This window comes from Lotus japonicus, chromosome 5, assembly GCF_012489685.1.
Source record: "Lotus japonicus ecotype B-129 chromosome 5, LjGifu_v1.2".
Taxonomy (NCBI): Eukaryota; Viridiplantae; Streptophyta; class Magnoliopsida; order Fabales; family Fabaceae; genus Lotus; species Lotus japonicus.
Genome location: NC_080045.1, coordinates 51,349,769 through 51,375,975, shown reverse-complemented (window position 1 = coordinate 51,375,975; position 26,207 = coordinate 51,349,769). Strand labels below are relative to the sequence as shown.

The 26,207-nt window shown below is 36.0% G+C and overlaps 2 protein-coding genes across 3 annotated transcripts; one reads left to right on the top strand and one right to left on the bottom strand.

Moving 5' to 3' along the window:
* The first annotated feature begins 976 nt into the window (after nucleotides 1–976).
* On the top strand, nucleotides 977–4,686 carry LOC130720111 (leucine-rich repeat receptor-like protein kinase PXL1). Its single transcript, XM_057570726.1, has 2 exons — nucleotides 977–3,954; nucleotides 4,039–4,686. Exons 1-2 carry the CDS (start codon nucleotides 1,311–1,313, stop codon nucleotides 4,443–4,445), a joined length of 3,051 nt encoding a protein of 1,016 aa, XP_057426709.1. The 5' UTR covers nucleotides 977–1,310; the 3' UTR covers nucleotides 4,446–4,686.
* A 405-nt stretch (nucleotides 4,687–5,091) lies between these two features.
* Nucleotides 5,092–21,154, bottom strand: LOC130720110 (probable inactive ATP-dependent zinc metalloprotease FTSHI 5, chloroplastic). Of its 2 annotated transcripts, XM_057570725.1 has the most exons (19): nucleotides 20,113–21,153; nucleotides 19,333–19,618; nucleotides 18,734–18,934; nucleotides 18,347–18,640; nucleotides 17,985–18,257; nucleotides 16,065–16,154; nucleotides 15,842–15,973; nucleotides 14,026–14,199; nucleotides 12,782–12,903; nucleotides 12,491–12,692; nucleotides 11,051–11,179; nucleotides 9,875–10,057; nucleotides 9,554–9,673; nucleotides 8,189–8,374; nucleotides 7,979–8,053; nucleotides 6,726–6,785; nucleotides 6,547–6,654; nucleotides 5,798–5,878; nucleotides 5,092–5,417 (listed from the first exon to the last, which is right to left on the bottom strand). In XM_057570725.1, exons 1-19 carry the CDS (start codon nucleotides 21,015–21,017, stop codon nucleotides 5,349–5,351), a joined length of 3,690 nt encoding a protein of 1,229 aa, XP_057426708.1. In that variant the 5' UTR covers nucleotides 21,018–21,153; the 3' UTR covers nucleotides 5,092–5,348. The 2 variants fall into 2 exon arrangements, 1 of the variants encoding a protein (XP_057426708.1); XR_009012940.1 differs by lacking the exons at nucleotides 5,092–5,417; nucleotides 5,798–5,878 and adding an exon at nucleotides 6,880–7,029 and having other exon boundaries at nucleotides 6,585–6,654; nucleotides 20,113–21,154.
* Nucleotides 21,155–26,207: the final 5,053 nt, after the last annotated feature.

The following is a 26,207-nucleotide window of genomic DNA, read 5'->3' as shown; positions in this document are numbered from 1 at the left end:
TGAGGAACCTAAGCTTTCACCCTTTTGTGATTCCAAAGTGGACAGAAAATAATACCATATGACATAGTTGTAAGCATTAAGCTGCAGTTCCCTTTTCTTTTTGAGAAATCATTCCAATAATGAGGAATCAAGTACCATTCCTCCTCCTTTCAGGAACTTGCATTTCACATGGCTTCCAGCCCCTCCCATTTCATTTTTTATGGGTCTAATTATTAACCTTTGATTGGAAAAACAAAGTATATATATAATATTTCTCCTTTCATGATATACCTTGATAAAATTTATTTAATGTATAATTGCATATATAGAGCCAGATGAGCCCATGTGGTAGCCACCGAATGCTTTATGACAGGGTATGTAGTTTGGTAGGCAAAGACAATGATTGTCACAAAACACATTCCCTAATAATATACCCATCTTGCTCTATCTTTTATATACACACTCTGAGAAGAGAAAGTTCCATGGTGGATTTAACATATCATATTCAGTATTAATATTAGTGTAAATAAGTAAATATTTGTTTACATTATCTTGCTTTAGACAGGTAACTAGTTCAATTGCTGAGTGATTAATGGCTGATGGCTAACTAATAGAATAAATCATTTCTCAATTGAATTATGCCCTTTGTACTTTGCGCTAACCACTTCTACATAGCTAAATCTAGCATACAACATTTGCTTAAAACTAGAAGTGTTATTGTATGTTATCAAGCGCGTAGATCAACTGATACGAGGTTGTTCTAACTTAAATAAAGATCTCGAATTTGAGTCATTTTGAATGTAGTTGTATTAAATATTTTGAGGACCCCGTTATAACAATTGACCAATTAAATATAGGAATGCACACTAAAGAATATTCTAAGTTTTTAACTGGTTTTTCTCCCTTTAATATAACAGAAGAAACAGAGTTGTACTGCAAAACTTTCAAAAACTTTGATTAAATAAAATGGAAAAGCAACAAGCGTTACCACCAGTTAAATTACTCACTTCACTTGGGTTGACCTAATCATAGGCATTTCTGGAACACATTCTGTGCATGTTATGATGTCTAGGACATTTCAAATGACTCCAAAGATTGACAGTCATCAGCTTCACATGATTAGCTGGTCCACATCCCAAGTACCCACGTATATCCAATAAACTAACCATCCAATTATCTATCACTAATTAGCAAAACTATAAACAACTTTATCTTTCATCGTTCAGAAGAGCTTCCTATAACTTCCCCTCTCATCCTCTTCTTTCCTTGTTCCTTGCTCCAAAATATGCAACAATATTAAGAGGAACAAACACAGAAGAACAATCACCAAAATGCAAACCCACTTGATGTTCTTCTACTTTTACATTGGCCTCTCTCTTGTTTTTGCTGAGGGGGGTCAAGCTGCAGCAGATGATGAATTCTCAACTCTTCTCTCAATCAAATCAAGTTTCATTGATCCAATGAACTATCTGAAGGATTGGCATCTACCAACCAATGTGACACAGCAAAGTTGGCAGCACCATTGTAACTGGACTGGAGTTGGTTGCAACTCTAGAGGTTTTGTAGAGACTCTTGACCTCTACAACATGAACCTCAGTGGTCATGTTTCAGATCACATCCAATCCCTTTCAAGTCTATCTTTTTTCAACATAAGCTGCAACAACTTTGATTCAGCACTTCCCAAATCACTGTCCAACTTCACCTCTCTGAAGAGCTTTGATGTGAGCCAGAACTACTTCAAGGGCAGCTTTCCGACGGGCCTCGGAAGAGCTTCAGGGTTGAGATCAATCAATGCTTCAAGCAATGATTTTTCAGGTTTTCTTCCTGAGGATATTGGAAATGCAAGTTTCCTTGAGAGCCTTGATTTTCGCGGTGGCTACATTGAAAGTCCAATCCCAAGAAGTTTTAAGAATTTGCAGAAACTAAAATTTCTAGGCCTTTCAGGGAATAACTTCACTGGGAGGATTCCAGGGTATCTTGGTGAACTCAGTTCTCTGGAGACATTGATTCTGGGATACAATGAGTTTGAAGGTGAGATCCCTTCAGAGTTTGGCAACTTGACCAATCTTCAATATCTTGACTTGGCTGTTGGAAGTCTCAGTGGTCAAATTCCACATGAGTTAGGTAAGCTGAGAAATCTCACTACAATGTACTTATACCAAAACAGCTTCACAGGAAAAATTCCACCTCAACTTGGCAACATTGTGTCACTTGTATCTCTGGACCTCTCTGACAATCAAATCGGCGGAGAGATTCCAGAAGAACTTGCTAATTTGGAAAACCTGCAGCTGTTGAATTTGATGAGCAACAAATTAACTGGTAATGTACCAGAGAAGCTTGGTGAATTGAGAAATTTGCAGGTGCTTGAGCTGTGGAAAAATTCTTTACAAGGTCCTTTGCCACTAAGTCTTGGAAAAAATTCTCCTTTGCAGTGGTTAGATGTGTCCTCTAACTCATTATCTGGTGAGATCCCTCCAGGTTTGTGTGCTACAGGAAATCTCACTAAACTAATCCTCTTCAACAACTCCTTCTCTGGTTCCATCCCTAGTGGACTTTCAAACTGTTCGTCCTTGGTTCGTGTTCGGATTCAGAACAATCTTTTTTCTGGAAGTATTCCAGTTGGCTTTGGAAGCCTCCCTGGCCTTCAGAGGCTGGAGGTTGCAAAGAACAACTTATCAGGGCAAATTCCTATAGACATTACCTCATCCACATCACTTTCTTTCATTGATGTATCTTGGAACCACCTTGAGTCTTCTCTACCTTCAGAAATTCTTTCTGTTCCAACCCTTCAAACCTTCATTGCCTCTCACAACAACTTTGGAGGAACTATCCCAGATGAGTTCCAGGACTGTCCATCTCTCTCTGTGCTTGATCTTTCAAGCACAAACATCACTGGCACAATCCCAGAAAGCATTGCCTCTTGTCAAAAGTTAGTCAACCTTAACCTCAGAAACAACAGTTTAACAGGTGAAATCCCAAAATCAATCACCAAAATGCCCACCTTATCTGTTCTTGATCTATCCAACAATTCACTCACTGGTAACATACCTGAAAGCTTTTCCCCAGCTCTGGAAATGCTGAACCTTTCCTATAACAAACTTGAGGGGCCAGTGCCCTCAAATGGGATCATGATGACAATAAATCCTAATGACCTTACCGGCAATGCGGGTCTCTGTGGAGGCTTTCTCCCTCCGTGCTCCCAGAGTTTGACTGTGACAAGCCGGCGAAAGAGCTCGCACACAAGACACATCGTCATTGGTTTTGTAGCTGGCATTTCAGTTATTCTATCTCTTAGTGCAGCATATTTTGGTGGTAAATGGGTATACAAGAGATGGGATCTGTACAACAATTTCATCCATGACTGGTTCAAGCAGAGCAGTGTGGATTGGCCTTGGAGGTTAGTAGCATTCCAAAGGATCGGTTTCACTAGCAGTGACATCCTAGCTTGCATAAAGGAATCAAATGTCATAGGCATGGGGGGCACTGGTATTGTTTACAAAGCTGAAATCCATAGACCTCATGTAATTGTAGCAGTGAAAAAACTATGGAGGTCACAACAAACAGACATAGAAGATGGCAATGATGTACTAAGAGAAGTCGAACTCCTTGGGAGACTTAGGCATAGGAATATTGTGAGGATGTTGGGGTATGTGCACAATGAAAGGGAGGTGATGATGGTTTGCGAGTACATGCCTAATGGGAACCTTGGAACTGCACTGCATGGTGAACAATCTGCAAGGTTGCTTGTGGATTGGGTCTCAAGGTACAATATAGCTCTTGGAGTTGCACAAGGGCTGAACTACCTCCACCATGATTGTCACCCTCCAGTTATTCACAGGGATATCAAGTCTAACAACATACTTCTCGACGCGAATTTGGAGGCAAGGATAGCTGATTTCGGGTTGGCCAGGATGATGATGCAAAAGAATGAGACAGTTACCATGGTGGCTGGATCTTATGGATATATTGCCCCAGGTCAGTGTTTTTTTTTAAGCTTTTCCTAGCTCAAACAAGTAAAACTGAGCCATATGAGTAACAACATGCTTGTCGTTTTTTCAGAATATGGATATACGTTGAAGGTTGATGAGAAGATTGACATATACAGCTATGGGGTGGTACTTTTGGAGCTTTTAACTGGCAAAAGGCCTTTAGACCCTGCATTTGAAGAATCTGTAGACATAGTCGAATGGATTCAAAAGAAGAGAAAGAACAAAGCCTTGATAGAGGTACTAGACCTCTCCATAGCAGGTCAGTGCAAACATGTCCAAGAAGAGATGCTTCTTGTACTCCGGATTGCACTTCTATGCACTGCAAAGCTTCCCAAGGAAAGACCATCCATGAGAGACATCATCACAATGCTTGGAGAGGCAAAACCGAGAAGGAAAAGTGTTTGCAATGGGGGACAAAATAGTAGTATGGAAAAGCCAACAATCATTAATACCTCTCCAGTAGTGAGTCTCTTGTAGCATCAGGGTTCAGACTAATATTTTGATTTCCCTTGGCCTCTAAATTCGGATCTTTGCTTTGCCTACCTCGTCCGAAATTTTTGCAGGTGCCAAATACATGTATTTAGATTATTTTTTTCTTTTTTTCTTCAAATGATTAAGAAAAGGAGAAAACGTGCATGAAGGTTGTACATTGAGACCCAATACTGTCGTTTAAAAAACTGTTTCCCAAATCTCAGCAAAGACATTCATAATTTGCAGACTTTTTTTCTGGCCATTTTCCATTATCAACAATGTTCTCTCATATAATTGACTGATGTCTTGATCTTTTCCTCTTCATTTACCAGTATTTACTCTTCATAGTTCTTTCCAGTAGTTATGCCTCCACGTTTACCAGTTCATTCCCAAGTTATCATGGCAGTGTAACATGAGTACAATTCCCTAATAATCAAGCCGCAGTCACCAACCGTTTGGAATTGTGTAAAATTATAATTTAGAAAAATGGAAACTTAAATAACTTTGTTATGTTTATTTTGATTTCAGACTGATGTGTCCTGGTAGATATTCCAAGCAAAACTGAAGAAAATGCAATCACAACCATATACTTCTGCAGATATGTTTGTGTTATTCTAACTACGAAACTAATGACTAAAGCTGAAGCGCAGGATGAAAATTCCTATTACAATAAATACAAAATTTATGATACAGTTGTCATGAAAAGCTATTGGGATCTAACTGACATCGAGAAAAGAAGGCCGAAAAGGAAAACTGTTATCTCTTCCTATCCCAACGAACTGAGGTAAACTATACATGCTTGTGAAATTACAAATGAAGAGTCTGCTCCGCACCCCAAAGGGAAAATAAAAGATAAAAGAAAAGGAGTATCACCTCAAACTGTACCAGACCAATAGCATTTCATTAACCTTAGGATGTTAATAGAGCACTTCCTGTCCCTGATGCATTTCCTCTTTCAAGGAAGCCGCTGGATGTTGGCTGGAAAACAGTGATGGAAACGGTGAGATTGGTCCATAGACAGATACTTGACATAAATTATACATGTAATACCACTCATTACAAACAACATACATGACGCAGCTGAAAAATAAAATTGTTACTTGTATACATGAATGTAAATTTGCAGAGACAGTTTGACACTCAATTTAATCCATAAAAACACTATCATAGGTCTTAAGAATAACCGATTGGCCAAAGGCAACTGCCAGTAAAAATATGCACTCCATTAAGATTGCAAAAATAATTGGCAGATCCAGAGTATTCAGAATATAATTCTCAAAAATGTATTTCAAGATTTTATCTTTTCTTGTCAGGAATAAATTCTACTAACTCCGTATTTAGAGATGATAATCATATACCTCACTAGCTTGAACTTCACCAAGAAAAAACGGCTCTTTCTCCTTGATTCCACCATTATCTTCAGTAATTCTCTCTAGATCCTGTGAGGGTGACGGATTGTGTTATGAAGAACAGAGAATTTACTTTTTGTGCTCAATATAAGACAACAGATGGCAAAAGGAAAATAGGGGCAGAGACAGTAGGAGGTATGTGTCCTTAATTAGACAACACCAAATGAGCTAGCTACCTGCACTGACACTCCGGAACTTTTGATAAGATATACTACTACTGCTTTAGTGTTTCAAGTACAAGAACGTGGTTAATACAAAATGAACTTTTACAATCAAGAGATGTTCTGAAATTTAGATTGTAGAGAATAACTTTACAAACAGAGCTGACTGAGTTTATGAAGCAAATACTCCTTATATTTATTTTAACTGTCAAGAAAGAAAAGAAACACAAATAGAAATGCAATTAATATTGTTAACTTTCATGAAAATATTATTTACCTTCCTATTTCACCCCTCATTTATTCTTCTTATAAGGGCATTATTTAGAAAAGCATCAATTAATGCTCCCTTGAAATTCTAATTGGACAGATATATACAAATAATTTTTTGTCTAAGTAGACAGCTAAAATGAAAAGGAGGGAGTATTAAGGATCTTATGTAGTTAATTAAAAATGTTCAAATAAAATAAACATTTTTACCAAATAATAATCATTTTTACCCAATACTAAACAGTCTCAAACACTAATAAGCATTTTTACCTTTCCAGTCAAAATTTCAAACTCCAATAATTCGTCAACTATCTTTTCTAGTACCCGGCGATTTTTCTGCAGCATTTCTCTTGCTCTGACATATGCCAAATCGAACATCTAGGAATATCAAAGATAATATTAGATGTTTGTAGCACAAGAAGTTAAATGTTTGCTAAAAATATGGCTACCTTTTCAACTTTAGCTGCCATCACATATTCATGGTCATCCCCCATGCTTAATGCTGTAACCTGTGCCGCCGGAAAAAACATGAGAAAAGGTCTACTTTATACAAACATTACAAAACCCAAGACAATAAACAAATTGACTTTCTTATGCAGTTACCACATATTTTCAAGTAGGTCATTGGTCATGCTTTCTCGCAAGTAATAGTTTCGTTAATCAGATTCAGAAAAATAGAAAGCAGTACTTTTCAATCTTCAGAAGAAGAAGAAAACAAAAGCAGATTATAGAAGCATGGCCTGCACCAGTAGTCTGAGAAAATAAGAATTGACCAAATCAGAAGAGCGAGTAGTTCACAGCTCAATGATTCTATATTAGTGTATGAGGGGATAGTTAACACTCAGTACAGTATGAAGCACTTCTAATATCCAATAACTCTTCATATAAACTGATTTTTGTCAATGAAACTGCTGTGATACTTTCCTAATATTTACTTTGATGTGATTGTAATAAAATCCGAATCAGTATCATATTATAATCAAAACAGATGTATGATCAGATCAAAGGAAATAGGGCAGTTATTTTGTATTGATTACCTTTTTTACCTTAGATTGGTTTCCTTATCAAAGCCAATTCTACCTTTACATAAGTGATTACACTTTTCAATCAATATCAGAGAAATAAAATTTCTTCTCTATTATGATATGGTGCTCGAGCTTTCTGCTTTGAACCTTGTCTTTTCCAATGGTAAAACAACGACGCTGGTGCTAGCTCATTCTTCAACCATCGTTGTAACTTGTAGAAAGTCATTGACCATCATCATAAAGAGGGGTCTTGTTAAAGAGTTCGGCATCCCAAGTCCAAGAGAAGTGAGCAAGTGTGAGTAATCTCTTGTGAGATTACTCAAGTGGGGTACTCGGGTTTGTAGGATGATAAGCTACATGGGGTGGATTTTCAAATTTCTGTAAAACTCGTAATCTTATTAGAGATAGTAATTAGTAAACACTTAGTTGATGCATTTCCATGTCTGTAGGCAAAAGTTGTCAAACTACGTTCATATATTCCTTGTGTCTGATTATATGTGGGGTGTTTTGTGAGTTCTTAGCTTTGATCCTTAGTAAGCGCAACATTTCTGGACAAAAGTAAGCTTCAACACCTTATCAAATAATTTGACCTAACTTTTAAATGCCAGTCTATATGCATACAAAAACCCATCAAGTCACCCAATAACAGTTGGAATACATATAATAAAGGTATATACCGCTCTAGTACGATAATAAATTGCAGGACTGTCATCAGGTCCCCATCCATATTGAACGACCATTCGTGTAGCTATCTGTAGTAAATAAAACACAGATAAGAGTTTTCTTCGTCACGAATTTTTTATAAGGAATATTATCATTTTCAAAGAAATTATGACATGAAAAACGAGAAAATACTTTAGCTGCGTCAAGTAAAACACATAGCCAACCTCTTGTGCTTGCTGTATCTCAGATGAAGAGAGCAAGTTTTCTTCCCCAAAAGGAAGTAACATTTGGGATGCAACATAAGAACCAAAACAAAACACAAGCTTTTTTTCAAGATATGATCTCGATTCTGAATTCCCATTAATGGAACCTTCATTTCTTGCTTTCGTGATTTTTGTACATCCAATTCCCTGTATAAAAAATTGATAAGAGTCTATCATTACTCGAGTGAATGTGATAAGTCAGTCTTTTTTTGTAATAAAATAGAATAAGGCCCTTATAATTTCCTCTATTAGCCTAGACTAACAGAACTGTAACAACCATGATGACTAAGCAAGTTTGGAATAAAAAAGCTAGCAATAGGATTCACGAAGAGTTGATTCAAAAATCCACACCCAACATTTAAGACATGGAAAGGGAATGGCCAATTCTAGCAACAACAATCAGGCTAGATAGGTGAAAGCAAACATACGAGGCAGGAGTCAAAGATACTACTATACTGCAATTAAAAGAAACTCATATGCAATGCTAAGTAAACACAAAAGGAATGGAAGCATAAAAAGAAAGGAAATCAATTAGGTTCAGTATACATGTTATAGAAATCTGCATTCAGTATACGCAAATATAAATAGTTATATATGACATTTGATGCTATTTATTCTCTAAAGTAACAAATGACCAGAAGTCCACATATGGTTGATCCAGTAACCACTTTTTGAACATTGGTAACTGTTTATTTGGTTCAATGCATATGCATATAAACAGAAATGTTTCTAACAGTTACAGCAGTTAGGATTAGTTAGAGATTGTTAGATTCTGTTAGTGTTAGCTCCCTAGTCAGTTTTGCTAGCTCAGCTAACTGCACTGCGATATATATTTATAAACTATTCAGTTTCAATTCAGTTTTGCATTCATAGGTTCGTTCCTTCTCTCTGTTCTCTGACTCTCTCATGAACTCTATTACCAAGAAAGTCCCCGAATAAACTTTTATCTTCAGAAATGGCCAAAATCCCACTAAAACTACATAATACCATATTTTCCTTGCTTCTCTCCCCACTACATGGATCCCCTTTTGTCACACTAACACCAAACCCATTCCATAATTCCCTCCTTTCTCTTCCTACTCAGCATACTCGTCATTTGGCTCATCCTTCCCTCCTTGTACCTTACGTAACTCCTCGGTTTATCCATTATTCATCATCTAGGTCCCTTTCTGTTTCTTTCTAGGATAAACATGGGATATGGGCCTAACATAGACACTTACAAGAGATATATGAAGTCACGGAAAGCTACTGCACATAAGTTTGTGCTAGGAAGCAGAGCTTTATTGTGAGGTTATAAAAAGCAGGCAATGAATGAGTATGACTGACCTGCCAGGATAGAGGTTCAAGCCAAAGATTATCAACAACATCAAAATTTGGTAATAGAAGAGCAATAAGACCACGCCCAGCTGCCCAAACAGCATGTGGAAACTTGGTTTCCCTTGTCCACTGCACAACAAATAAATTTCATATTGTTATTTTTTGTAGCAACAGAAGTAAATTATGTTTTAACTTCTAAAACAGAGAAAACTCAGAAGGCAACTATGTCCAAATTTAAAAATCGAAGTGATTACAGATAAGAAGATATTGTGCAAGGCAAAGCTGTGAGTTGACCACATAATAACCACTCTAGAGATGATAGTTCCTTACATCAAGTGGAGGGCTCAAAAGCTCTATCCCATTGCTTATCTGGCCATATGGTTCCATCAAATCGACAACATTTTGGAGATCTTCTTTTGATAATGTCAGTCCAAGATGATTTACCCACACTTCGCTTAACTTCTTCATAATTTTGGTTTTCCGCAACCATGGCGGGATCCAAGAACTGAAAGTCTAAGCAAAGATAATAAATACATTTCATTTCCTATAGAAAAGTCAATATAAAAAAATATATAAAACATAGTTTTAAAAGGAACAGATCTATAATCTCAAAGATAACAAAAAGTAGAAAGAAAAGTAATGCTATTAGAGTACATTGTATGAATGTGTACAGAGTTACACTTTAGTAGTTGCTGACTGTACTAACAGTCAGCACTAGGGTTGTTATAATGAGCTGGCAATTCAGTTAGGCTATGCGGTTATGCTTAGCTGTCAACTGAGTCAGTCAACAAGCTATAGAGTTCTATATAAGTTGTAATCAGTCTCTTGTATCATTAGCTTTTCAATCATCAATGATAAACACTTTTTACAATTCTGAGTTTCTCTAATAAATGCAATAGTGTTCTTCAATCAGCCTCTTCATTATAATTCTTGATAAAAAAAAAAAAAAAAAAAACAATAACAAATCAAATGAACATGTGAGCCCTTATCTCATTGCTATGAACAAGCTAAAGAACAATTTCTTTTACCTGGAGAAGGCATTTCAGGGGAAATCATTTTTTTAAGTAGAAGGCAGGTCACCAAGCACAAATTCTAAGTATGAGCAACCTCCATACTAGTTAAATAAGGTGTAAGCTGGCTTGACTGATAAAGTCCTAAGCAATTGGCAGCACAAGGACCTAGAATCATATCCCACTTTCTTTATGGAGGTGAGGGTTTCAGGGAAGGGAGAGAATTTCCTATTAAATCACCCATACTGATGAACCCGACGGCAAAAAGTTTCTTAGAAACAGAGAGACAGACAGACAGACAGAAAAACTGATTCTGTTATTGATAATGATTGAACAGTTACAACTGTGTGCACTGCACAGTATATATAGTACATTAAATAGTGTTATTCTAACACTTAACAACTTGATACTAAAAGTGTATACTATACTCTATTAAAGTTAACCTTCTATTATCAGTTATAATGAAAATAAAGTACCATATTCTACAAATTCTTACCGCAAAGAAACCACAGTAGCTCATCAATTCATCTGTGTCAAGAACTTTGCTGCGGAAGGCACTTCCTTCCAAAGCCAGAGGAACAAGTTTTAACTCAATAGGCCGTAAAAGAGATGTCTTCTCGGCCACCTGAAAATTAATAAATTTTGAGTCCAAAGGGAGGAACAGAGTACAAAGGATAGTCATAACCAAGTACAAAGAAAGACGTAAACAGCATTTAACGACATTAGGACTGTTTATGAGTTAAGCTAAAAAAATACTAGTTATCAGTTAAGACCCAATGAAATTCTTCTGTTTCATCAAGTTGAAAACTTGAAATCCCACACAGATTAAAGATATGGGCAAAGTAGCTCTTATAAGGCTCCGACAACCCTCATGCTTTAACCTAGCATTTGAAGTTAAGTTAAATCTCTCTCAAATTCTAATGCAGCATTCTTCTTATCCTCCATTCTCATCTTTGTTCCTTTGCTTTCAAATCTTTAGTCGTGGTTTATGGATCAAGTGCAGTATTCTCATTCTATAACCTATCCCCAAAGTCCCATCCATCTCACCCCTCTTCCTGCCTGTCTCCTATTTGTTTTAACCGTAAAGTTCATCCTCTACCCTTTTTATTTTTTACCCTCTTAATAAAGTCTTCTTTTGCAGAACAAGCGAACAAAAAAGTTTGTAGAGGAACACCAAGCCCCAAGTAAAAACTTGGCATCAGAGCCCATATCACAAGCAAGAGCTCACTTTTATGTTAAAATAAAATAAAATTTTAAACTACTAGGTTTAAATAACCCATTATAAGATCTTTAGATTTCTCTGGTGTTTTATTTAAGTCCTTTTAATTGGAAACTATTCAGAAGTTCTTCCTTGAGAAACCGATCCAGAAGTCGAAAGCCCCCTTCTAAGGCCAAATCTCTTGCTTGGACATCATTATTATATAGGAATAATGCGGATGACACACAGTCCCAATATTTATTATGTGTAGTTCTAGTTAAAAGCAGCAGACCACTTATTTTTATGCTCTAGGGAAGCTACTTATTTATTGAAAACCTTTAGGAGTTCTTGCTAGGCACTGAGCGTCTCCCAACTCCCACTACTTTGGATCAATTCTGCCATGGTAAAAACCAGGAGGATAAATTCTTTGGTGTAGATAGTTGGAGTAAATTGTTCATACTTCTAATGGTGTCCCTTTGCCCTTACACTGTTGTAGCATCTGGTTTTATTTATTGCCTCTCTTTGGTGCTCTGTTCATGGCTGTTTCAGTAGAATCACAATTTTCAGTATGCATAGAGAAAAGGTTGGTCTTGCAGCATTGATTTTTTGTTATTCTTTTTTGTTTGCGTTGCAGACGCAGGATGTCTTATCACACCCTTGGTTGAACATTTCTTATTCTCTGATAAAAAATAAAAAATAAAGTGGTTTTCTACTAAAATAAGAGAATTTAAGATAAACCTTTTTCCAGTCTACATAATCAATAAGCTGGTCATCCATGGTTTCCTTTGCGGCCAAGTATAATATTTTCTCCCTCTCTGCCTGTGTCGGTCTTTGAAGATGAAATATTCTATCCATGCGACCTGGCCTCTGCAAGGCCTCATCAATTTGCTTAAGATTTCTTGTAGTAGCCATCAAAACAACCCCATCCTGTCTCTCAAATCTACATAGTATAGCAACCAGTGCTTAGTAATTACATAAGAGCATACCTTCATTATCAGCTGATCAAAAGAACCCAATACAATACATTACCCATCAAGTTCCACAAGCAGTTGATTAATGAAAGTTTCATGATCTTGATTTTTGGTATGGACATATGTGCCGCGTCTGCCAGCAAACAGGTCAAAATCCTCCACGAATATTATCACAGGAGCCTACAAGTAGCTACAAACACATCAGAAATAGAGAAGATATAATATAGGACTCAAAGATTAACAAACTCAAATAGCCAGCCTAATACAGCACACGTAAATAGAAACCCAGTTTTAAAAATCAGTACAACATCAAACCAGGGAGAACTGGTTCACAGAGTAAACAGTTTGACCACTGGTCCAACCATAAAAATACGTTATATGAAAAGTAGCAAAACATTATCATATACTAGTGTAATTGCAATTAGCAAAATTATATATATTTTTACCATATTAATTATTTTAACCTTGCAAATTCATATTTTGATAATAAACAACACAGTTTGAGAGACAATTAAAAAATCTAATATTTATTGTTATTTCCAATACAATCTGGCACATTGACTAGGTTTTGATACAATACAAATTTGGGGAGGCAACAGAAAAAGTGGAGCCAATTGATAAATGGATCAGTCAGTCCAGTCCAGTTCCAGAACTACTACATAAAAGTTAAAACATAATTTAAGTAATAAAACTATCAGAATATGTAAAAAATAAAATAAATTGATTGAAATCTTCAGATAAATGCTTTGTAATAGCAAACGTTGTTAAGTTCCCACATTTAATAGAGATATGAGTAAAAATAGTCCTTAATTCCTTATAAAGGTTAAAACAATCTTCACCCCTGAGCTAGCTTTTGGGCTAAAGTTATGTCTAACTCAAAATCTAAAATGGTACTAGAGTCTATCATAGATCCATTATTGGGACACCCATAACTGGGACACCAGCAAATGTTCATTCCCGCAAAATTCACAATCCAGATGCCCAGCCCTGGGCATGATACGGGTGTGTTAAGATCTCAAAATATGGCCAAAAATGGTTCGGATAAAGAGCAGACCAATCCTTGCCCCTAAGCTAGCTTTTACAGTAGAGTTAGATCTAACCCAAAATCTAAGAAAAGCCAAATGAAACACTGAAACTTGACACCACACGAAGTTCATGTCAATATAAGTTTAGAACAATATTTTAAGAAGCATATATTTACTTCGGAGTAACGACTTATTTGACTCAAATAATTATAGAAATCTAAACAATGAAAGGTAAAGACAGTTATAATAAAAATAAGGGTGGTTAAAAGAGGATAACCAAATCTCTTGCTGTTTGAAACAATTCACGAACATTGGATGCACTTTGTCCAACCCATAGCCCAGCCTCCAATTGTTGGGCCTTAATTTCTACAACGGGCACCCTAGCCTCTGCAGCTATAGCCAATGCTAGAGACGTCTTACCTGTACCCCTCTCACCTACAATAAGAACACCCTGTAACATGAAAATAGTTCGCAGATTAGTAGTTGCCATAGACATTTCAAATAACGCATTCAACAGTTGGCATATGATGAAAGGGTCAGCAAAATTTTGGAAAGACATTCAAGTAAAAGTTTATTTCGCTACTAGATTATAAGAATTGAGAATGGTCTCATAGCTAAAAACTAATTCATTGGGGAATAACTGTCTAAGGGTGTGTATGATTTCTGTTTTTATAAACAATAACAAAAACCTGTTTGCAATCCTATTTTAAAAAAGTTGTTCTAAAAACAATGTCTCTTTAGTTTTTAAAACTAAAATTTGGAAACAGACAAAAGATGTTTTCAAAATCTGTATTTAAATTTTTCCATTTCCACGGTGGCAATTTTGTAATAGTTGAACTTGAAATCCTAATCATATAAATGCAACGGAGCTTATGCACACAATTTGACCACAGCAGAGCTTGAAGATGGTGAAGGGGTAGGTGAAGAAAAAAAATGGAGAGAGGAGTTTGCTCCCGGTTTTCTGTTGGGGTTGGTGGACGAGTTGTGAGTTGGTGAATATGGGTGAGAAAATTGTGGTGGTCGACTGGTGATACGCGGTTGGAAAGAGGTGGGTGGAGGTTTGTTGTGGGGGAGATAGCCATGGAGAAGGAGAGAGAGTTGTGGAGGAAGATGTGGTAGCAGTTCGTTGTTGATAGAGATTGGGGTGGTGTTGGGTGTGATTGGAGGAGCTTCAATGGAGGTTTGGTGGTGGCTTTTTGGCGGGGCGGCAGACTAGGAGTGGAAAATAAGGGGTTCGAAAGTGGTAGGTATGGGAGTAAATTCAAAGTTTCTTTGTGCGCCAAATTACAAGGAACAAAAACAATCTAAAAGTTGATAAAGAAAATATGAGAAAAAAATGGAAGGCGGGAAGAGACTGAAGTAAGAAAGGGGACAGACACATCAAAGAAATAGTGGGAGAGGTTACGGAGGGAGGGGAGAGAACACGTTGGAGAAGGGTCATCACGGGGAGACTGTTTATAAGGTGGTGGAGAGAGAAATAGGAAGATAAAGGAGGAGGTGTTAGTACAAGAAGATAATACTATACTTTTATTTTGTAATGGTAGAACACCATAAACCCTAATTTTTAGATGGCGGGGAGAGAAATAGGAAGATAAAGAAGGTGTTAGTACAAGAAGATAATACCTCGCTTCTGTTTTGTAATGGTTTAACACCCTAAACCCTAATCATAAAGCCTAACCCTAAACCCCAATTTTTAGGTGGCGAGGAGAGAAAGATGAAGATAAACCCTAACCCTAAACCCTAATTTTTAGGTGGCGAGGAGAGAAATAGGAAGATAAAGAAGCAGGTGTTAGTACAAGAAGATAACACTATATTTTTGTTTTCTAATGGTTTAACACCCTAAACTCTAAACCCTAATTTTTAGGTGGCGGGGAGAGATATAGGAAGACAAAGAAGGTATTAGTACAAGAAGATTATTACACTTTTGTTCTGCAAAGGTTAAAAATTCTTTGTGCGCTAAATTACAAGGAACAAGAACAATCTAAAAGTTGATAAAGAAAATGTTTGTCACAATGTTGCAACAATGTACTAAAAGAAAGGAAAAAATAAAACAATGCCTTGTAATGTTAAAAAAACTACATGCTATATCATACCCGAGGTGCACGAGCACCCATTTCTTGAAAGGCCCTTGGATTTTGCAAAAATGCCACAACTTCATTAATTTCCTCTTTCATAGATTCAATGCTAGCAAAGCTCTTCAATGGTATCGGTGGTTTCTTCACCCTCTGCCAAACAGCTTAAAGCCTTACAATTTTCTCCTAGATAAGAATAATACATAATATGAAGACAAAAAATAATTAGTTGCCAAGTTTTAACCTTCATCTGCTCAAAAGCTGTCTTTATGGGATCAACGCCATGCTTTCTCTTATCCTTGATTCTTCTCACTTTCAGTTTAATGTAATACTTCTGCAAGATATTGGAGGAAAAAAGCAATAAAGCCTGGTTAAAAGTTGCATGATGGTCTCGTGAGATCCTATATATAGGTCATCCAGACAACATTAGGCAAAAAACCATGTATATCATTCCATCTTAAAGAAGAAAAAGAAACAGATAAATAAAAGCAACAAATACAAACTAAACTTTTAGCACCCCATCTCAAGAAAAAAATCATAAACAGGAAAATAGGATATGATAGTGTTGAAACAAGAAAAATTAAAACTAATATTTGATGATAAAGCAACCATGTGGATAAAAGAATTCACTAGAAAATAAACTTTCAAGGCCCAACTTTGTTAAAAACTTATGCCATTAGCAATAATTTTATACCTCCAACATGCCCCCTCACACAAGCGAACTTTGGGCTGAAGCAAAGACAAATGAACAGGCCCACTTTACTTGTGAAAATTTTAATTTAACAGAAATGGGGCAGTATGGATTGAATTCTTGGCCACGTGGTCATAGAGGCTCTCATACGATGCCAATAAAAAATTCTCCTAAAAGCTTATACTATTAGTTGGAGACTCGAGTGATATTATATCTCTAACAGAAATAAAATAGACAAGATAAAAAGACATTCACCAACATTAAGCTAAAGAATAAAAGCAACATAGGGGGGGGGGGGAAGCATAAAGATATCAATTTACAAGAGCTTTATAAATTTCTTCTTTGCTGATTTGACAAGGAACCCACCCCTTAGAAAATGTGCAGAAGCCACACAAAAATGGTTAGAAAGTGATTATGTCCCCAAATATTTCAAATTTACATAAAATAGCACTAAAACTTTGCTTTGACTTGCGGAAATTAGAAGTTCATAAAATATGTGAAGTAATAAATCTGGCATTAAGCCAATCCACATGAATGAATATACTGGTCAGTGGAAGTGGAAAGTGACATGTATGCTACTTGGTAATGATAAATAGTGATTGGCCCAAAAGTTTAGTATGAGACAGCAATGATGATAGAGGTCAGAAGTGGACCTAAGAGGCTAAGATAAAAAGTCAGGAGAGGAGATTGATGAAGGTTGAGGAGGTAAAAATGGGTGACGGAATTAAAGAGAGGAAGATTCAGATTAAGAATATAGGTGAAAATGTCAAGGCGAAGGAAGGATTCAAAGGGAGGAGAGTTCACTCGGATAACACACATACCTCCACTGGCCCCCCACATGGCTCTGCCAGACTGCCACTACTGTTCATAGTGATAACATCAATGAAATCTGCACTGGCCTGTCTCCGGTCCGCAACAAACCTACAAACTGTACCATGACCCTTTGTATAAATAAAAGAAAAAATATTATTGAAGAGAATTAGGGAATGCAAAATGGGAGGAAAACACTGGTCTACTAGGTATGAAACCATGATGGTTGAAGGGCCTTATGTTAAGTTAAGGAGGCTGAAGCAGTAGCAACAGTGGATGGTAGGGGGCCTGATGATGGAGAGGTTCAGAGTGAAATCAAGCTGAATGAACCAGTAGGATAACAGTAACACAAGACTCATTGAGCATTCCAAAATTTAAACATATCAAGAATCCCACGATTATCACCACCAAACAAATTAGAAGGACCTTTTATTGCAAATTAGAAGGCTCCGTTTAAAACCTGAACCCAAGCAAATTCAAATAAACACAATTTTTTATTAGTCAAGGGAGCTAAACTGAAAAAATAGCCTCCAAAAGGAATTTGGATTCTGCAAGCACACAGATATGGAATAGGATTGTAAGCATTCTCCAAACCTTGGATGGTAACCATTAGAAAATTAGGCAGAAAATGAATCTAGACAAGATGCAAGATTAAACTTATACCACTCGCCGCAATTTCCGCCAATTTGGATCTTTTCGCATAGGACCATAACCAAGAAGACGTGGAACTTTTCTCCTCATAAATTTGAATACATGATACAAAACAAACCCATATATAGCAGTTCTGATTATAAACCAAATAAACCATTGACCATCATCGTCTGTTTGTCTAGATTTGAAGTTTGCTTCTGCATCTGATTGCCATTTCAAGTACCATGTGGATTCTACTGTCTCAAATATTTCCTCTGGCCAAGCCATCCCCAATTGTATCCTCACCTGTATCATAACAAGAAAGATTTCTAAAATTCATTATTCAAAACCAATCACCTGAATTAGCAAATGGCATGTTCTGAGCTCAATGATACCGGGTAAGGGATTAAAAACTCCACAATAGGAAACACTATCACTGTCATTATGTCATCAGTTGTGTCCTTAATTTTCTTAAAGATCCAATTTCTCCCATAGGTGACAACTCCGGAATTCCACAAGCCACTCAAAAACCAACGGGACACCCTTAATGTCACGAGAAACTGCTGGCGGAGATCCAATTCTGAGAAAGGAATCCACATTAGTTGAACAGTTGTCGGGATATCACAGGCTAGCATTTTCATATACAGCCCATTGAAACCCCCAATATCTTCAAAAAGCATTTCAAATTCCTGAAAAAATAAAGCATGCAAATGATCATCATGCAAGAAATAGAAAAAAGATTTCTCAACAAGAAATAGAATATACATATATATAGTTATAACCTTTATGTCTACATAAAATTCTTTGTCCTCCCCCTTCAATGCAATATACACGGCACCCCAATCATGCCTAATCCGTGCATGATTTATTAGCTTTTTCGAGACAGCATAAGGAACAGCCACTGGATCCATCTCCCATCTATTTTTCTCTTCGTTGTACCAAGTCCTTGACACTACTCTATCTCGGTCCAAAAGAATCCTTTCCTGCAATGGACTAGTAAGTAGCGAAAGGAACACCATAATGCATGATGACAAAAACAATGACAAGTTCAATCCAACTTCAATCATATCGAGCATCAACACCTTTCAGCTCTCTCACACACAAGGGAAAAAACTTCTGCTCTATGGTACTGTATTGATGTTTGGAGAAAGAAAAACACCCAGACAAAATCAAATATAATGTACAAGTCTACAAGATATACAATATTTAATTAACAGGACAGATTATTATTACTGGATAAAGAAGTGAATGAATTGCATTTCAATTTGACCTGTTTAATCCCAATTCTAGAGAGTTAGCAGTATCCATGACACTTTTGTGTTTCTTTAATTTCAAAGAATTATTCAAAGAAAAAGTACAAAACCAGTAAATCCTTATGCACCTCTTCTTCTGGTGAGTAAATAATACCACGCTTTTCCCTCCCAGACTTCTTCATACTTTTTTTTATCTGGGCCTCCATATTCTTTTTCTGCTGCTCCCTTGAGTCTTTAAGACTTCTTTTTAAACGTTGAGCAAAATCAATAGAGTCTTGATAAAAGAATGAGCCAATATCTTCAACGTCCAAAACGCTGGGAAGAACATCTTGTTCTAAATGTTTTCTTTGCACGGCTTCCAGGTTTTTTTGAATGACAGATTTTGAGAGCCTGGTAACTGAGCCTTTGGGCAAACTGCAACCACATGACAAATATTTGCATAAACATATGCAGTTTCAAAGATACTACAATGAAACTAACTTGCATGACAGGACATTGAGCAACCAACAAAGCTGTCAGCATCCAAGATCAACATAACAGTACTATATGAGTTTATGACCTTAATTATAAGATTTGCCAATTCAAACATAACTTATCCCATCCCAGTCAAAATTTAAAAGCAACTCCAATCTTCAATTAAGCCCTTCAGCCAGGTAAATAAACATTAGTAAGAAGAAATTGCGAACATCCCAAGATCTTTAAATGGGAGAGAAGTTACAGCCTAAAAATTCTAACATGCATCCTGAACTCAAGCCACACAAAAACCATGCCAAAGTGGAATCCTAATCTGATCTCTCTACACAGAAAAAACTACCAGATAAAATCGGAACCATAATTAATCAACACACACACACACACACACACATGAGACAATACAAGAATGCATTCAATTTATCCATGCATGTAACCTTTTCATGATTTCCTTCTGTCCCATTTCTCGTTTAAACCTCTCCACGAGCTGCTCACATTCCCTCTCAATGTAAGAGAGTTCCATCACCCCAAAACTCAACGCCACGGTCTCCTTCCTCGACATCATGTCCTCAATCTCACCAATTCTCTCCCATGTCCCATTAAACTCCACCTCCAGCTCCCCTACTCTCTGCTCCAGCTTCTCCACCCTCTCCTTCTCCTCCCCCTTCGCCTTCAACTTACCATACTCCTTCTTCGCCACCAATATCTCGTCAATAATCTCCGAATCCCGCTTCATCAACTGCCCCTTCTCCCTCCTCATCTTCCTCAGCTCGGGGTAAAGCCTCCCACCCATAATCTCCTTCTGCATTTCCTCCCTCTTCAATTTCACCGCCTCCATCGCCACCTCCACCTCGTTTATCCCCCCATTCCCTTCCCTAACCTCCTCTATCCTCCTCAACAAAACCGAAACCGTCTCCAACAGCCTCTCAGTACAATCAGAATACTCATGACTCTTCACCTTCTCTTTCTCACTGCTTTTCCTCCACAGAACACCCCACGGCACCGCGACGGCAAGGGCAGGAGCAGCACGGAACGTCCCGAGCGCGGAAAAACTAACAGCGAAGCAGAACAGCGCCTGAACGAGGTGCTTGGCCAAGCATTCTGTTACGGCGGAGAGTGAAACGTCGTCGTTTGGTGAGGGTGTGGGTGTGGATTTCGCGGAGAAGGTGATTGGTGGAGAGATGAAGGTGAAGGAAGTGAGGGAGATAGGGTTTCGCGGTTTTCTGGGGAGGGATCTTCGATTGGGAAGAAGAGAAGGAGGAGGGGAAGGAGGGAAATGGAGGCGTTGAAATGGGGAGTGTGAGTGAGAGTGGAGTGGGGAAGAAGAGAGAATGGAATCCATGGTTGGATTCGAGTTTAGGAAGAGATTGACATTGAAGCAGGTAGTAGCAGTTGCAGGCCAGGTAGCAAGTAGAATCGTTATCCTTCAGGAGCTGGAAGTAAGAAGGGACTGGTTTGATGGGTTTTAGCTAGGAACATGGTGACTTGAGGTTTTTTCTTTTAAATAAAAAACTATTTACCAAAACAAAATAATTAAACTTGTAAAAAATTCATTGTTTGAGTTTGAACCCTAGATCGATAGTTCAATTCATAGGATTCGCACTTTGGGAAACATTTGGTCTTCACCGCACGCGAGGGGGGTTTTAGACTAAGCCTATGTTAGTTTTAATTGATGATACAAAGTTGTTAGAGTTAGTTAGAGGTTGTTATAATTCAGTTAAGATTTAAGAAGTTAATGATTTGTTAGGAGGTTAGTTATAGAATTAAGTAGTTCAATTAAGCTTTTTATAAGAAAAACCTTATCAGTTAGTTGTAATATTCAATTCAGAAAATATGAGAATCACTTTTTTTCTTTCCTCTCTCAGCTTTACTTTTAGTATTTGTATGTTAGTGTGATGATTTATATTATATTATGAATCATGAAGATTAATTCGATAAAATCAATATAAGGATTGTTTCAAATGAATGAATCTCACTTTTCTCAAAATCTACACCTCGTTGCTAGATTTTATGTTTAGTCCAAGATGTTCCGTGGATCATGAGTTGATACATGTTCATGTGGGGCAGTGTGCTCTTATGGAGCATTAGAGGTCCAAGACCCAGAAGAATCATATGTTGCTTTTCAACTTGCCTTAAGAATTAATGGTTGAACTGTTTATGAGGTAATGTTGATATTCAAAAGCAAATAGTGATGTATGGAGAGTGTATTAACCAACTTATAAAACAAATAAAAAGAAATGTTGAAAAGTATCGAAATAAATTTTATCATAAATGGAGGTAGTAAGATATTGAAATCAAGAAGCCTTAATATTTCAAGATATTCTCTGGTTTAGTACTTTGGAGTTATTGATCGATAGTAAAGCTGCAACTAGAGTAACTAGAAAGGGCCACGAAAGTTACTCAAAGGATCTAAAAGAGATAGAAGAGCAACAACGATTTATCATTTATGTAAGGCCCTGAAAAAAGGAATGAGGGTATTTAAGTAATTTGACGTATAATAAATAATTAGTATATTATTATTATTGTTGTTATTGAGTGAATTGTTTGATATTTGTGGATTGAAGATTATTGGTGTTTTTTTGAGTAATTGTTGGTTGTTGGAGGAAATATTATTTTCCTTATTTTTGTTGATATATGCGTGAGGCATATACTATTTCCTTGAATGAATTTTTTTTTATGAAGCTTGATGTTTGATAGATGATTATTATTTGTATTGGAGGAGGAGAAAATAAAAATATAAGTATATGTATGCATTTTGTGTTACATAGTATAGATTGGGGGTTTTATTTGAAATTTAATTTAATTGGGACAGTTAAGTTGAGGAAAAGTAATATATATATATATATATTAATATAATAAAATATTTGTTATTTATTTATTAGGAGATAATAATTTTAGATTTTGAGGAAAATATAGTTTTATTTTAATAATTCAGTTTTTATTTAAATTAAAATAAAATTACATAGCATCTTTGAATATTCCTTGACTTTTATGATTTAATATTTTTTAATTCGATTTAGAATTTATTATTTAATTTTAGTAATTAAATAAAATATTATAGAATAATGAACCTAGACTAGGGTTTGAGCCAGAGAGGGGGCCACAATTGTCATCTAATAAGGAGAAGATAATTTATTTTTATTTAGCAAATTAAAAAAAAAAATTGGGTTACTTGGGGAGGAGGAAACCCTAGGCCCATCTTTTACTATAAATAGGCTTCTTGGGGTGAAGGTTTTTCATTCACTACATCTCTCTCTCTCTCTCTCTCTCTCTCTCTCTCTCTCTCTCTCTCTCTCTCTCTCTCTCTCTCTCTCTCTCTCTCTCTCTCTCTCTCTCTCTCTCTCTCTCTCTCTCTCTCTCTCTCTCTCTCTCTCTCTCAATTGGGGTAGATTCAAACTTCTTTCTCTTGAAGACCTTGAGGATTTGAGCCCTCTTTGCTTATTTGTTGGATTGGAGTACTCAAATAGGTATTTTCTTAAACCTTCCTAAAATTTTAATCTTGGGTTTAGAGGTTTTACTATGCTTAGATCTTTAAAAAGAAAAGAAAACTACTTCTTACTTGTTATGCTATGCCAAAATTAGGGTTAGAAGGGGAAGAAAAATTTGTTTCTTTAATTGGATAAGTAATGTAGAAGATTTGCATGTTTATTAGGTTTATTTCTTCTGAAATTAAGAGATTTGTGATGATTTATCGTTTTCCTATATTAAGAAGTGATTTTTGAATTTAATGATACGGTTGGTTATAGAAATAAAGATATGCATGTTAATAACTATATATTTTTCTTAATTAAGATGAGAAATTTAAAATTTAAATTTGACAAAGATAATTTGATTATTTAATTATTATTTTTGATAAAGATTAGATTTTAATATAGATAATTGAAGAGAAAATGAGTTTATTTTTCTTAAATAATTGTTGAGTGAAAAAATGAAATTAAATTCTCACCTTATACATGAGTCACAAAATTTATGAGTTATTGATAGGATATATATATATATATATATAGGTTATAATATATAGGATGTATCATATGAGAAATGTGTTCTTATATGAGAAAATAAGAATAAATCATGACCGTTAGATCTAATCATGAATAGTCAAGATTAAAACATGAAATTATGAGACATTTTTAAAAAGTCACATAACATTTAAGTGGTCATGTGAGAATTAAACTGTTTTAATCTTAACCATTCATGATTAGATCTAACGATCATGATTTATTCTTATTTTCTCACATAAGATTACATTTCTCATACGATACATCCCCTAGGTTATAAACCTTATATGATAAATTGACATGCTTTAATTTAATTAAAGAGATGAAAGGAAATTATTAGACTTGTTAAGTTTAATAAATGTTTATTTTAACATATTTGACTATAATTGAGTATGTATAAAATTGTTATACTGTATAAAATATCTTATCTTGAATAATTACATAGCCTTATAATTGGATTTTCGAATGGGGGTTTTGAACACATTGATATTGTAGACTAAGTTTTTATTTGAGGAAGGTGTATAGTTTAATCTCTAGTGTGACTATATATTTGAAGGGTCACCTACTGTGGAACTTGCTAGGAGTAGTTTGGATTTGGAAACCCTAATAGGCTAAGGTAAGGGCGCTCGATCTTAGAGGTCTTTATGCTTTCTTGCATGCCTAGTACTATTAATACTTGTGGTTGATAACATTAATATTTGTTATCTTGTTGATGTGGATTGTTGTACTACTTTGATTGATCACATATTTTATTGATGTTGCAATTATTGTTGAGGTATGAGATGTTGATATATTGATATGATAGGCTATGTTAATAAACTTATTTGAATTTTGGAATATTGAGATATTAAGATATTGGATCTTAGACTAACTCTCTGGAACTTGCATCTTGATCGGTTAAGGGGATGAATCTTAAATCATGCTTGATTTGATCGTTTAGGGGGTTGGATATATTTGTGTTTGAGTTTTGTAACGCCTCTGATGGTTCCTTATATTGATTCTTTCCACCAATAATATGCTCGATGGTTCCTTCCACTATCTGATTTGTTTGATGGTTTCATCCACCACCGTGCTCGATTGATGGCTTCATCCACCACATTATCTGATCATTGGTTCCATCCACCAATTATGTTTTTCTGATGGTTCCATCTACCATCTTGATCTGACCAGTGGTTCCATCCACCATCCATGTTTAACCGATGGATCCATCAACCATCCATGTTTAACTGATGGTACCATCCACCATCTTGTCGGCCTGATGGTTCCTTCTACCATCATATCGGCATGCAGCACCGCTGACCACACAATAACGACAATCAGGAAGGACATCGTCTCAACAATGTCTCCCTTCATTAATAAACCTCTAAAAACACCGAACAACGTAACCATAATACTATCACAACACTCAAGTGAGAGACAAGGAATTTATTAATGGGGGTATGGTTAAAAAGGTTACGACTTCCATAACTAAAATGCGAAAGTGACAACTACTATGACACAAAATAAAATGAGTACAACCCATTTGAATTCGAACGAAAAGCTATATTAGGTTAACTAAACGACTAAACGATAACAAGGCCTTTGACGTCGTTATGCTCTTCCTAGGTCGGTTCCTCAGTATCAGCGGCTCCTCGTAACTAGTCCATTAAGTCATAAATCTTTGGTAAATGCATCAAGCCATCAATTCATCACTACCCTTGTACGTCATTCTCCTTCGTCTCTACCACGGTCGTAGCCAAAGGGGTTTCAAAGCTCCATTCTTCAAAGAGAGTTTCAAAAAGTAGGAGTTTAAGAACTATACGAGTCTAGCATTGGGGAAGATGACTATCTTATTAGTGCAATCCAAGATAACATGACGGCGGGACAACAAATCCATGTCTATGGTCTCATCCAACATGTGTGTATAAAATGTAGTTAAAACTATTGTATATAAACTATATATATACATGGTATCAACTATATAACCACTACTATATAATCTTTACTAGCTACTATCAGGTTTTCACCTACAAACAATCTTCAAACACAAACACATTATAGCAACCAATCAACACGCTCTTCCTTTAATTGACACCCTATTAATCGATCTCAAAGTTCAAACATCTTAGGCAAACAAGTTTGCCCAAAAGTTCTAGTTATCTCAACCAAAACTCTAATACCACAAATATAACGCCCCAATTTATCAACCAACGATCACATTAGTAACCCAATAAGTATAAGTAGAGGGACTTAAATCAGAATTAAGTTTATTTTAATTAAAAACCAATTTACCTATATCTTATCTCTTAATTAAAATAAGAGATAATCCTATTTTCTCACAAAAAATATCAAAATAATTAAAATAATTATATAATTATATTTGGAGAATATCTTCAACTATTATCTCTTGATTTGATTTAAAATTTAACCCTCCTCTAGTTTTCCACCTTTATCTCCTAATTTTACAACATTATCTACACACAGACTAAATTTAAAACTGATATCTCATAATAAATTCTAAAAATTTAAAAAAATATTCTAAGGTTAAAAATAAC